Source organism: Vicia villosa, linkage group LG7 (assembly GCF_029867415.1).
Source record: "Vicia villosa cultivar HV-30 ecotype Madison, WI linkage group LG7, Vvil1.0, whole genome shotgun sequence".
NCBI lineage: Eukaryota > Viridiplantae > Streptophyta > Magnoliopsida > Fabales > Fabaceae > Vicia > Vicia villosa.
In genome coordinates this window covers 89,212,093-89,227,032 of record NC_081186.1, presented here as the reverse complement: position 1 = coordinate 89,227,032, position 14,940 = coordinate 89,212,093, and the positions used below count along the sequence as shown (strand labels likewise).

General features: G+C 35.5%; 1 protein-coding gene and 1 pseudogene across 1 annotated transcript; both read left to right on the top strand.

The window, feature by feature from the left end:
• The first annotated feature begins 3,170 nt into the window (after positions 1–3,170).
• LOC131615686 (receptor like protein 27-like) lies at positions 3,171–7,291 on the top strand (annotated as a pseudogene).
• Positions 7,292–10,256: 2,965 nt separating this feature from the next.
• On the top strand, positions 10,257–14,065 carry LOC131617758 (ABC transporter G family member 26-like). The gene is made up of 9 exons (XM_058889012.1): positions 10,257–10,998; positions 11,066–11,358; positions 11,468–11,623; positions 11,718–11,901; positions 11,995–12,273; positions 12,559–12,843; positions 12,920–13,204; positions 13,296–13,403; positions 13,701–14,065. Exons 1-9 carry the CDS (start codon positions 10,789–10,791, stop codon positions 13,965–13,967), a joined length of 2,067 nt encoding a protein of 688 aa, XP_058744995.1. The 5' UTR covers positions 10,257–10,788; the 3' UTR covers positions 13,968–14,065.
• The last annotated feature ends 875 nt before the right edge of the window (positions 14,066–14,940 follow it).

Here is a 14,940-nt window from a genome sequence, read left to right as displayed (position 1 = left end):
TGCTTGAGTACACAATATATAATTAATTACATATTATGTTTACAAGCAAAAATAAACAATAGTTCAACTCCCTAAATGCATGATTCTAAATATACATGAACGTATAGACTTACATGCTCTTTTTAATGAGAAATATAGAATGAATTTTACTAGAAAGTAAAACATAGGAAATTTGAAAGTTATTGGACTCTTTACGCCCTAACTTTTCTCGAAATTTACTATCCGACCCAAGTCCTTTCTCAAAGATCCAACACTTAAGGTTTTCATCTGATCCTCCAACAGCCACCGCCATCTTGGTGAAGTGGTTAATGTATGCACACAAGGTTTCCTTTTTGGCAGTGAAGTTGTGGTGAAAGACTTGCATATATCAACCCACGATGCTTCCGTCCGGAAGGGACTTAAACCAGGTTTGAGCAAAATCAGTTAAGGTGAGAGAAAAGAGCTTGTAATTCACATCTATGTCGGCATGATAGTAGTTTAACTGACCATTCATGTGCTTGATGTGCTCGTCAGGGTCTCCATTTGCATTATAACTATGGAGTTTTGGGGATTCTCCAAATATTTGTCTTCCATTATGCAAACGCTCAGCGAATTTCTCTTCCTCGGTTGAACGTTGATTCCTTCTTACTTCCTTTCTCTTGTGGGCCGAAAGGTTTTTGGGAAGTGTGACAGCCTCTTCCTACCTCAGGGGGACTTCTAGACCTTTTCTAGGTCCTTTCTCGACTCGACAAACTTCTGTGAATCATCCTTTTGGACAATGTTGTTCTTCGGGGATAATATTTTGTAGGCTCTCTTTGATCCGAATAAATCTGTCAACAAGAGCATGGTAGTTTTGCTATTAAATCATCTGGAGCATGTCATACAATTAATAATTCGTGAGCTCTTTGGGGGACGAGACTAGCTTGTAGGAGCTGGAAGCCAGGAAGTGCTTTGTGTCCGACGATGATAAGCGACAATGTAGGTCTGGTGGAAGGTTTCCCAACGTGGAATTGTGGAGCGGATTCGACGAATAAAGAAATTGAGAGGTTACTTGGACTGTCCTGAGTTGCACGAAATTTGGCGGTGGAGGATTGAAAGGAGTAGATGTTGAGATTTTTCCGTCTGTCCTCTAGGGAGGCGGATGGGAATTTTTTGCTGTTTGAGCAGCTTGCCGTTGAGTGGGAATGAGTGACTTTTGATGGTGTCATTGGTAAATCTGATATAAGAGTTTGACTTTGAACTTAAGACTAAGAGAGCTAACTTGAAGGTGGAGATATGTACTTCGATCAAAAGAGATTTGGATCTAATCAATCAAATCAAGATATGATAGATCATGGAAATCGTAGGAATCATAGATCGATTCCTACAAACGGCGTCAATGTTCTACTCTAGAGTAAAATGATGATTGGAGAAGCTGAATTTGTGCGATGTTGCGGTGCTTCAAATTTTCAATGCGGTGGAGAGGAGGCTAACTTGCAAAGTTAGCACTTCAACGCCCAAATCAGTAAGAGATTGAGTAGTGTAGTGTAAATGGGAAATGAAATTCATAGCTGAGAAATGACGCGCTAACCCCTTTAAATAGAAGAGTTAGTTAGCAATTGAATGCAAATGTGAGCATAGGATGCGGGTGACTGTTAGATGAATCTAGATGGTGAGGATGATTTTTACGAGTGAGTTGATCTGAGTGACGTGAGACACATAATCAATAATTCTTTCACCTTGTTTTGCATTCTTCCTGTATTGAACCTCTATACTTTTTTTAGCCTTTCAGTCGACTCAATACATTATGAAAGAAATAAGTGTACCATAGTTTTACGTGACTGAGCTATTTTATCCAAAATGTGACCCCGACTCGCCATATTTGAGATGTATGACTATTCTAAAAATCATAATTACATAGTATGCATAAACAACACTTGACAGGTATCCAAGATAATTAGGTTTATAAATTGTATTTATCTTGTTTAGACAGGAAAATGTGGTGGCTATTTCTACTAAGATGATGATGATGATTTGAGACTTGAAAGGATTATTGATATGTATATTTCTTGTTTGTGTACTAAAATATATATCACAGTTTTCTATGCTTTTCTCACTTACTTCATATACTCTTTCCTTTATTTGGTCTAATACTGCATTTTTTGGAAACTCTTGCATCACATATGACAGAATTTATGCAACTCTATTTAGTAACCATGATACTACAGAGTCTCATTTATGTGAAAAATTCAATGAACTGTGAGGAACATCATGCCTGAACCCTACATTTTTGTTCATTTTATCTATAATTTATATACTATGGCGCAATCCATGCCGTTGGATAGTCAACTGGAGAACTTAAATCAAGTTCAGCATGCTGTGTAGAAATAGAAGATGATGACACAAAGGATTATTATAGTAAAGTCATATTTCTATGCAAAGATCAAAAGAAATTTGTGTCATTCTCTATACTACAATTTATAACTAGCTGTTTCGTTATTGTTCTTATATCGATTAATGCGAAAAATATTTCATTTTAGTTGTGTAAGTTCTCACAAAGCCTTAGCTATGAAACATGTCATTTTTGTATTAGCTGTGTAAGTTTATTCAGTCGTGATGTTTTGAATGAAAATAGATAACGATATTTTTGAAGGTTAGTTTAAGTTGCTTATAATCTCAAATTAAATATGTTGAATTTGGGAGAGAGTGGACCTTAAAAAACATACACACTAGTTCTTATTTATATTGAATGAATAAATTATGAATATTAAGGGTATAATAGTAATGCAAACATTTATCAGTCTAAAAGTTAATGACTTTTGCTTATAATAATGGTCAAGATTTGAGGCCTTTTTTCTTATAATAATGACCGGAAAGAGTGTATTTCATTAAGAAAATAAAGTACAAATATAAAGTGGAAGAAATTGTTAGGTGAAAAATCAAACCAATCAATGCTTCTTTAATGGATACTAGTACGGTTTCACAAGCACAGCATCAGAGTCAGTGTAGTGTGAAAGAAGGACTTTCTCTTTTCTTTTTTTGACCAAAACAAAAATTAACACATTTCATTATTCAAAAGTTGCTCAATACAAGGAGCAATACAAGGAGGAGACAAATTAAAAATAGATATATTATAATGCTATCTAATTGGGGCATATTATCATTAGTTACATTTGTAGGACTTTGTGTCTCGTTTGTGCACACTAGGAAATTTCCATCAAAAACTAAACTTTGTCTTTTGGCTATAAATACATATGATTCATTCCTTACCAATTCATCAACACTTTCCATAAAACCTTCATTGATAACCAATCAATAATCAATTATCTATGGGGTGGTTGCTTCTGTTTTCACTTCTTTTGCTCTTCCATTTTCCATCTTTCTCTTCTTTCAACTTCTCTTGTCATCGTGATGAATATTCTGCTTTGCTTCACCTCAAGTCCGCATTATTTACTATAGAAACCATCTCTGGAACAACATGGAAAAACGGAACTGATTGTTGCTCATGGCAAGGTGTCACGTGTGACACCATCTCTGGTCATGTGATTGACCTCGACCTCCAAAATGAAGCCCTTCGAGGTATAATTCACTCTAATTCTCATTTTCATTATAAAAAATTTGATGGATTCGATAGTTTCACTTCACACATGTTGACTTGTCTTATTGTGTTATTTTTAAGGTGAAGTTCCTCCTCAGATATCGCACCTTTCCAAATTAATATCACTTCGTTTCACTACGAATTATGAGTTAGTTTGGAAAGAGAGTACTTTAAAGAGGCTAGTGCAAAATGCAACAAATTTAAAGGAGCTATTTTTAGAGGAAACAGACATGTCTTTAATAAGACCTAACTCAATTGATATTCTCTTCAATCATTCTTCCTCTTTAATTACTCTTAATCTTCGAAACACAAGACTACATGGAAAATTCACAAATCGAACTCTCTGTTTACCAAGTATTCAAGAACTAGATATGTCATATAATATCTTTTCTCAAAGTCAACTTCCTCAATTGAGTTGCAGCACTTTCCTTAGAATTTTGGATCTTTCAGAATCTCAATTACAAGGGCCAATTTCTCTATCATTTTCTAACCTCACACATCTTAGTTCCTTAAGCCTAACAGCCAACTACCTTAACGGTTCAATCCCTTCCACTCTTCTCTCCCTTCCTCGTCTTACTTTTCTATATCTCTCTGAAAATTATTTTAGTGGTCAACTCCCAAATGCATTTCACCAATCAAATACATTTCAAGAATTAGATTTGAGGTTTAACAAAATCGAAGGTGAGCTTCCAACATCACTTTCAAAACTTCACCATCTCATTAGCTTACTCCTTTTATCAAATTCATTTAGTGGTCAGATTCCAGATGTGTTTGGTGGGATGACCAAACTGCAAGAACTATATCTAGAATCAAATAATTTACAAGGACAAATCCCTTCTTCATTATTTAACTTGAATCAACTTGTGACATTAGATATTTCTAATAATAAATTAGATGGCCCTCTTCCTAACAAAATTACAGGGTTTCAAAAGCTAACTTATTTGAGTTTAAGGAATAACTCGTTAAATGAAACATTTCCTTCTTGGCTTTTATCTTTGCCTTCATTGATAGAGATAGATCTGTCAAATAATCGACTTACAGGACACATGAGTGCAATCTCGTCGTATTCCATAGAGATGCTATCTCTATGTAGCAACAAGCTACAAGGAAATATTCCAGAATCAATTTTTAACCTCGCAAACCTGACCAGATTATGTCTATCATCAAACAACTTGAGTGGCATTGTTGATTTCAACCAATTTTCCAAGCTTCAAAATTTGGGTTCTCTATCTCTTTCTTATAACACTTACCTATCACTAAACTTTGAATCCAATGTAAATTATAATTTTTCTAATCTAAGAAGATTGGAATTGTCTTTTGTGAGTTTGACCACACTTCCAAAACTATCAGAAAAACTGTTAGGGTTGTTGAGTTATCTTGATCTGTCTAATAATAGAATTAATGGAACAGTGCCTAATTGGTTAGTTGAAATGGTCCATTTAGGATTTTTAAACCTCTCTCAAAACTTGTTCACGTCAATGGACGAAATCTCAAGCAATAATCACATGCTCCTTTACCTTGATCTAAGTTCTAACTTACTACATGGTGAACTGTCTGCGTCAATTTGTAATTTGAATTATCTTCAAATTCTCAATATGGCACACAATAAATTGACTGGTACCATTCCACATTGTGTTTCTAATTTTTCGAAACTTGAAGTTTTGGATCTACAAATGAACAAGTTTCATGGCATTTTGCCTAGTAACTTTTCAAAGTACAGCAAGCTTCGAACATTGAATCTCAACGACAACCAATTAGAAGGCCGTATTCCTAAATCTTTGTCCAAATGCAAACACTTGGAGGTTCTAAACCTTGGCAAGAACAAAATAGAAGACAATTTTCCTAATTGGCTTCTAATTCTGCAAAAATTGAATGTGTTGGTTTTGAGTGATAATAAGTTGCACGGCCTCATTTCTAATATAAAGGTCGAGCACCCGCTTCCAAGTTTAATGATTTTTGATATCTCGGGAAATAACTTTAGTGGTCCTCTACCTCTAACCTATTTGAAAAGTTATAAAGCCAGGATGATTGATCCTCAAACCATGAAGATTGATCCTCAAGTAGGTGATAATAAAAATTTGCAATACATGGACATAGATGTAGTGAATGATACACAGTATTTTGATTATAATCCAAGATACTATGATTCAATGACTTCTGATTTTTATACAAAATATTATGATTCTGTGGTTGTGAGGATAAAGGGGATCAATTCCACATTTGGGAAAATTTCAATGAAGTTTGCAAGTATTGATATGTCAAGAAACAAATTTGAAGGAGATATTCCAAATATTATTGGAGGGATTCATGCGCTCATAGGACTTAATCTTTCCAATAACAAACTCACCGGAATTATTCCTCAATCCATGGGAAACTTGACAAATTTAGAATCTTTGGATCTCTCATCAAATATGCTCACTGGACCTATACCTGCAGAATTGTCCAATTTGAATTTTCTTGAATTCTTGGATCTTTCTAATAACCATCTTGTGGGTCAAATACCTCAAGGAAAACAATTCAATACATTCACAAATGATTCCTATGATGGAAACTCAGGGTTATGTGGATCACCCTTGTCAAAAAAATGTGGACCTGAACAACATTCCTCACCATCACCCAACAAGTTTTGGAGTGAAGAGAAATTTGGATTTGGATGGAAACCAGTGGCAATTGGATATGGATGTGGATTTGTGTTTGGAATAGGCCTTGGATATTGCATGTTTTTAATTGGAAAGCCTAGATGGCTTGTGAGGATATTTGGTGGCCAACCAAAGAGAAGAGTGAGAAGAAGAACAACAAGAGTGAGGAGGACCAATGGTTCAACCATGAATCAGATGATACAAATGTCATAGTTTTATTGTTGTGTTTATTTTCCGTATTGTTTTAGTTTCTACATTATGTTTAAAATAACCTTTGATCTTAGTGTGACCAACTTGTCATTCTTATTTCATCCTGCTAGTGTGATCGATCACCTCATATAATATATACACATTAATGGTCACTGCACAAAACTGAAAAAGAAAAATACACATATATACACATTAATAGTCAATGCTTATCTGAAAAAACGTGATTCATCTAGCCGAATTTTCATTTTTAATACGTGAATTGGTACCGTTGATGGAAAAACAATTAAGTACACAAATCATAAAGATTTGTTACTACTGAAGCATAAACATGTAGTAACACTTCTCTTATTTTATCAGTTGAATCATATCAATTCCTAGAGAAGTAAACAATCAAGTCAAACTGACCACACAGTAGAAGAAGCGATAAAAGAAGAGACAAAAAAGCATGAAATCCTTACCTCCCAGTGCAAGCATTTGAACTCACAAGTACTAATTAATTTACCACCTTCTCTTGCACCGAAGCATTCAATTTCTTCCCTGACTTTAAACTATTCCTACAAAATCAAGAAGCCACATTAAGATCTACGTCAAACTCTTTTTAATATTTAGAATCAAATACATAAATTAGAAATGTATTTCAAGTGGCAAAGTAATCTATATAGTATCTCAAGCCGAAACTTTGACATAGATCCTGTCCTAAAGTTCTGAGATTTTGCATAGCCTTCGGCAGAGAAAAAAAATACTAGGGGCAACATACATCAACTATACAAGGTCAGTCTCATCCAACTCTAAATTGAGATTCAACGTATGCAATATGATTATTTAAAATCTCTAAAACATAGAACAATCAAACCTAAGCAACTAAAAGATCATAATAATCAAGTGAGCTCACAAAACTAAATTTTGAGCACAAAGTAGAATATATAAGAAAAAATAGAATAACAATTACACTAGAATCATCCCAAATCCATACAGCATGTACTGCACTATAGCAATCTACGACAAAGATTGAGAAAACAAATATAATTATAAAGTAGTAATCAAAATTTCATACGTTCTCTTTGAAAAACTCCTCTCTTTTGCACCAGATTTTTATGGTGTGTGGAAGCTTCTCTTTTATACATTTTAATAACTATCCTGCATAATTATCATCACATCAGAACTTGTAAACCTTTCATCAAGAGATTCAAAGTTTATATATTTTTTTACAAATCAAACTAAAATTTAATTTTATAGTTTTGTTAAATCTATTCTCACAGTTAAGTTATCCAACAAAAGTATAAGATCAAATTTCCAAACACCTTGTGGGGGCATTTTTACAAACACCTTGTGGAGGCATTTTTACAAACACCTTGTGAAAGGAGATTTAGATGATGAATAAACAGGCTAGAGTGCTGAGATACGGGGGTAACCAGTTGCGTACATGAGCACAAGCGAGAGAAAATTTGAGTAAATCTAAACAGATTTTCGTAAATCGATTAGACACAATAAGAAACACCAAGTTTCAAAAATTCGATTTGAAAAATAAACCTGATATTCCTGAAATGCAATTGCAATCATCAAGAGCTCCTAAAAAGTGTGCTTCTGAAACGAGATTCCAATGACCAAAACAACAAGCTCCTCAGATGGGATTTTCTGTAACGTAAGTGAACCAAACAAGTCTATTAACATTGGCTTCTTACTGTTGCCTACCACTTGTTTGTTAAAATGCATTCATCTGTTTAGCAAAGTCATGAGCGTCAACTGCTGCTACTGCTACCATCTCATTCTTTGACAAAAATCAAGAGTCAACAACTACATTCACTAGTCGGGATTGTTGTTTTTTATGGTGTTTGTTCAACATTGTAATATCATCAAAACCACTTGCCATAACTTTCAATACGAGTACAATAATGTTCTTGGTCTGCATGATGAGATTTTGATTTTTTGCAAAGAGATTATGTTGAGCGAATTTAATAATTTGCACGTTCTGGATTGTCCTAGATTTAGGAGTGTCAGTAAGCTTGTATAAATAATGTATTATAGCACTTCCCATTGTTGAAGTTGCACCTCTAATCTCATGACAAAGAATTATGGCATGTGTTTGGTCTAGTTTTATTTGCATTTGAATTTTTAGATTAATTTATGTGTTACATTAGTTTACTTTGAAATTAAATATAATAGAGTTTCAGTTAATTATAACTCTACACTCCAAGTATTGAATAATTCCTATTCTACATTATTTATTGTACTGACCTGAGGATTAGAACCAGAAAGGGTCAATGACGTTTGCACAGTATTGATGACGAGGGGGAGGGGAAATGTTCCTGCAAGACACTCCGACGATCAAGTAAGTAGGAGCACAGATACGATTTGGTGTTTTTGGGTTTGAAAATTGTGTTACTTATCCCTCTCAAAAGAGATAGTATATATAATACCCCTAGCGCATGGCCATTGTTCTGCGTTTTGAGTTGGATCTAAGCCTAAAACGCAGGACTCCCAGGATTATAGGAGTAAATTTAGGAATCCTGGGAGGCTTTTCAGAACTGGTTGTTAGTCAGGCAGACAGATGTTCCTGGTCGACGCAGTCGTCTCTAGAGCAGAGGTTGCTTCTCTCCTCGATAAGAGAACAGGGTGTGTGATTCGTCGCTGGCTTGGAGCGAATCTTGCCCGACAAGAGGAAGGGTATGCTCGACCCTGCTGCCCTTAAGTGATTGGGCCAGGTTCATTGGGTCGTCCTGGAGAAGAAGTGGATTGGGCCGCTCCCAGCCGTAGGACTAGTCCAAAACAGGAGCCCCGAAGTCGTTGCTCCGAGTATAGGAGTGAGGACTTAAGGGCAAGTCCCGTTTGAGAGAGAGAAGTCGAGGACATTGTTAATGTATTTTAAATTGTTCAAGGAAAGTAGTTGTCGAGGAGAATAAGTGTCGTCGAGGAGATGAACAGTTGATGGAAAGCGCAGTGATGACGCCGCACGCATGCATTGAGCCACGTGCTGCCATTAAGGCGCAATGATGGCTATGCTAGGTCTAGGATAGGTGCGTGCCTGGACACGCGCTGGGAAGTTCCTCTATAAATAGGGGGAGTTTAGCCATTTGACACTTTCTATTCTCTTTCTTCTCCAGACTTCTGCTCGACTGTTGCTCAGAATTTACTTCGCCGTTTGCCGCGTGAAAAGTTTTCGACCACCGTCAAACTTCCTACCAACCACGTAAGTTTCCTTATTTTCCAGTTTTTCGTGCTTTAGTTTAGTTGTTTGGTAGAACGTATGCGGTTTAGGATAGGAGGAACATAGTTTTTAGGGTGTTTCTATTGACGTGTTGGTGGTTGATGGCGGTCTTGCCATTTTCTGGACGCCGGAGCCGTTGATTCGAGGCAAGGTATCGCTATTTTGTCGCTGATTGGCTGCTATGGTCGACGCGATAGAGCGGCTTGTATGAGTTTTCGGATGAATATCGACCGGGAATTGGGTTGGCGCGGTGGTTCGCAGCCGTTTCTGGGTTAACCTTATGCTAAGCTTAAACCCCAGCGGTCGGGGAGGTACTTCCCCGGTCTAAAGCCCTAGTCGTTGGGGAGACGTATCCTCGGGGCGAACTGGGATAACCTTCCGGGGAACTCCCTGACATCTTCGCTTGTTGTTTTGAGTTAAGGGCTCTGGCCGAGGATGTTGTCCTCGTTGCTTTTGCACACACCCTTTCACTTGATTTGCTTTTGCACACGCCCTTTCACTTATTTATCATTTTAAATATTTTTATTTCTACATTAGACAATACATATGTTTATAAATGAGAGCGATCTTTATTCTATAAGACGGTTTTGTAGACATGAATTAGGCCTAAACCACATTTCTTAACGGTTATTCTCATTTTTTTCGTTGTTAGATGGTTTGCGTTTTGGTTTTCATAGATCAAACTTAAGATTTAGATATTATGAGAAGTCAATAGTATGTTTATTGAAATGTCTAAGCTGCACTAATTTCTTAATGCCTGCTTCAAACCTTTCACAATATACTATGAAGTGAACAAATCCAATTTTAGCAAAAAGATTTGAAGGCTGAAACATAGAGGTTGTCTTCACAAAATGGAACTGGTCTAATTACTTCAGTGGTTCAATTAGCATCAGAAAAGTCTGTTTATAAATGTTCAGCTACTTACCATTACCAAGCCAATTTTATTCATGTTCTTGATATGTTCTTATAACAATTCACAATGCTTGAATTAAAAGGATATGTGAGAACAACACTCATACCTAAGAGCTTGCCATGAAAAGTATGTGGCCAACCAACCATAATTCTACCTCCATTATATAGCCAAGTTCTTGGTATACACAGTTGAATCATGACATATAAACTTCATTATTAGACCCTTAATTAGTTTCATCACCTTGCTCTCATTAACATCATTGATCATGGAAAATCTTAGAGAAGATGAGATTGAGGACAACATGTCAATGTCACCGCCTTCCGTCGGTTCCATGCAGATTGCAGGAAGCAATGGCTTTGGTCACAGCATGGAGTTCATGTCTCAGGCATACCTTCACAATCGGTACCCAGAGATTGATATTCAAGTCGCGGATTCCACTTTCAACCAAGATCCTCCTCTCCCTGTATTTCTCAAGGTACTCAAAAATTCGAGTGAAGTTTTTCTTAGTTTTTTCTTTTATCATATTCTCAATTGATGTGCAGTTTGAAGATGTAGAGTTCAAAGTGCGAAATAGCCAAGTAGCTTCCAAGAATCCTGTGAAAACAATGGTGTCAAAGGTAGCCACGCCAAACAATGTGGAAGAGAAAAACAAATACAAGAAAATTCTAAAAGGTATCACCGGAAGCATTGGCCCGGGCGAAATCCTCGCTTTGATGGGTCCTTCTGGTAGTGGAAAGACGACATTGTTGAGAGTTGTAGGAGGAAGATTACTTGATAATGTTAAGGGAAAGATAACTTACAATGATGTACCATATAGTCCCGCGCTAAAAAGGAGGTTAAACATATTTTTTAATAATCTATGTAGCACAGACATCTCTGAAAAAAAATGTGTCTGTATCAGTGTTTGTATCTTAATGTCTCTCTCTTTAATGCTAATTTTATAGGATTGGATTTGTAACACAAGAGGACGTGCTTTTTCCGCAACTTACAGTAGAAGAAACATTAATCTTCTCTGCATTCTTAAGGCTACCAACCAACATGAGCAAGCAACAAAAATATGCAAGAGTTGAGAACACTGTCAAGGATCTAGGCCTAGAAAGGTGTGTGAACTCAACCATAACTATTGAATGCTTAAATTCATCCAAATGAAAGAAATGAAACTGTTTTCCTAAATAATCTCTTGTATAATCATAGATGTCGCCACACGAAAATAGGTGGAGGATATCTCAAAGGTATATCAGGAGGAGAAAGGAAGAGAACCTGCATAGGTTATGAAATTCTTGTTGATCCTTCATTGCTGCTACTTGATGAACCAACTTCAGGCCTTGATTCCACGTCGGCAAACAAACTCCTTCTTACCCTTCAGGGACTTGCCAAGGTATCGATTGTAACATCGGATCCTAAATTTAACTGTGATTTTGATAACATGTTTTGAAAATATGCTGAAAAAATAGTTTTGAATTGTCCTTAGGCTGGAAGAACTATAATCACAACAATTCATCAGCCATCGAGCAGAATCTTTCACATGTTTGACAAACTTCTTCTGATAGCAGAAGGACATCCTGTTTATTATGGAAAGGCAAAAGACACAACTGAGTACTTTTCATCATTGAGATTCATCCCGGAAATACCGATGAATCCCGCAGAGTTTTTGCTTGACTTAGCAACTGGACAAGTGAATGATATAAGTGTTCCTCGAGATATTTTCAAAGATCAAGAATCTTCTGACCCTTCAGCAGCTGTTATTAAGGTATTATTTATTATAACTTATAGTTATTAATAAAGTCGTCTCAAATTTTTGGAAGCTCCGTGTAGATTAGCCGCAGTTTAACCGTGGCAAAAGAAATAGAGGCACTATTTCACTGTGATTTAACTGTGACAATATTTTACGAGTTCCTATTTAGCCATGGTTTAACCGTGAAATTTTTTTAAACCTGTGCGGTAGCACGCCCTCAATTACGTCACGGATTATTAATGTTATTATATTCATTGTCTATTCATTTCCAACTTAATAAATGTTTCTTAATTATGTTAGTATGTACAACTCAAGTATAAAGACATATTGGAGCCAAAAGAAAAACAAGAGAATCATAGAGGAGCAAGCACACCAAAACATCTTCAACTAGCCATTCAGGTTAAAAAGGAATGGACACTGAGTTGGTTAGACCAATTCATTATACTTTATAAGAGAACATTCAGAGCAAGATGCAAGGACTATTTTGATATATTAAGACTAGTTCAAGCTGTTGGAATCGCACTTTTGTTAGGACTACTTTGGTGGAAATCTTCAATTGATACAGAAGCTCAACTCCGAGATCAGGTACTAGATAGTCTCAGAGACGGATCCAGACGTTTTAAGTAGCGGAAAGGAAATAATATCTCATTTTTTTGTGCAGGTTGGTTTAATGTTCTACATTTGTATATTTTGGACATCTTCATGTATTTTTGGAGCAGTCTATGTATTTCCATTTGAAAAAGTGTACTTAAGAAAAGAAAGGAAAGCAGACATGTATAGACTAAGTGTATACTATGCAAGTAGCACTCTCTGTGACATGGTGGCACATGTTTCGTATCCTACTTTTTTCATGCTCATTGTGTACTTCATGGCTGGGTTTAAGAGCACGGTGGCTTGCTTCTTCCTTACGTTATTCGCGGTTTTGCTGATAGCTATAACAAGTCAAGTAAGTTATGTCAAAACTCGGAGTGTTAAAGAGTAAAGGGTTTGTGAAAAGTTATAGCTCGAATGAATATGCATATTGTTTTTGTTGATAGGGAGCTGGAGAACTATTTGGAGCTGCGGTTATGAGCATTCAAAGAGCAGGAATGGTTGCTTCTTTGATACTCATGTTGTTCCTTCTTACAGGTGGCTACTATGTTCAGGTATGCACAAAAGAGTAGCACTGTTCATATATGTAGCACCGATACCTCTAAAAAAAGACGTATCAGTTTTTGGGTTTGTGTCTGGTGCTTACACTGGACATTCACCGACATTGGTGATTACGTTTAATTTATTTATTTATTCAAATTTTTACCAGTGTCTACGTGCGACGTGTCAGTGTCTGTGTCGTGTCTGGTGTCCGGTGTCCGGTGTGTGAGTGCTTCATGGTTCTTTTCGACTGAAACTGATTCTTTGTGAACTGAACTGATTCTTTTGGAACCAAATTGATTGTTTTGCAGCATATACCAAAGTTCATGCAATGGTTGAAGTATATGTCATTCATGTACTATGGATTCAGGCTTCTTCTAAAAGTGCAATATTCAGGAGATGAACTATATGAATGTGAAAGTGAGGATGGATGCAAGACACTTCAAAGTTCACCTTCATTTGATACTGTAAATTTGAATGGAGGTTTAACAGAAGTTTGGGTTCTGTTAGCCATGGCTCTTTGCTTTAGAGTGTTTGCTTACTTTTGTCTACGTAGAAGGATTGACATATCCAATTAGTCTTTGAAGAAAATGAAAATTTCTTGTTTAAGATTTATGCTATGAATGTGTATCTAGTATCTACTAGTTCTATTATTTGGCTTTGGGTTGTAACCTTGGAAGGTACTTAGTTACCATATTAGCCTTTTAGGCAATGGTGAATAATTAATTTTGGATAGAATATAGTAAGCCATTAAAATTAGATTTCTAACTTTGAATTTTTACGATAGTAAAATATTTGTAACATTTTTTTAAAAAATAAATAAATGCTTATGTAAAATATTTTGTAAATTTTTTTTAAAAAAAATAAATAAATGCTTATTTGATATAGGAATGTTACACAGTTTCTATACTGATTAAATGTTATGTCTTTTTTATATTAATATTTTAGTGTAAGCATTGTTATACAATCATTTAATGTTGTGTCTTTTTTATATTAATATTTTTTAAATATATTCAAATGTTGAATAAACTTTTCTCATAATTTACCACTATTCAACCAATAGTACTTAAAAAATTTCCATTAACTTTTTCAGTTCAACTTTAAAGCCTTTTGATTTTTCTTAGTCAATGAAGGCTTCAAATTGTCCATTAACCGTTATTCAACCAAACTCCAACTGTTTTATTCAACTTTGAAGCCTTTTGATTTTTCTCTTAAATAATGAAGGCTTCGAATTTTCGTTACCTTTTCCCCTAATTTTGTCAAACAATAAATTAGTTATAGTTGTCCCAATTCTTATCCATTTTCTAGAAAGTGATTGATTTCCTTTGTAAGATAGGTCTATAATAACACGTTGCATGTTCTACCGACCTAATAGGGTCAAATTTGATTCACATACGTAAGTTTTATTAGTTAATTATATATAATATAATATAATATATTGTTTTCTTTGAAATATGGTCACTTCAACAACATTTTGGAAATTATTAAAGGTTAACACATGGCCAAATTTTAGACATCAATCAAATTACATGCTCCTTAATCAACTTGTTT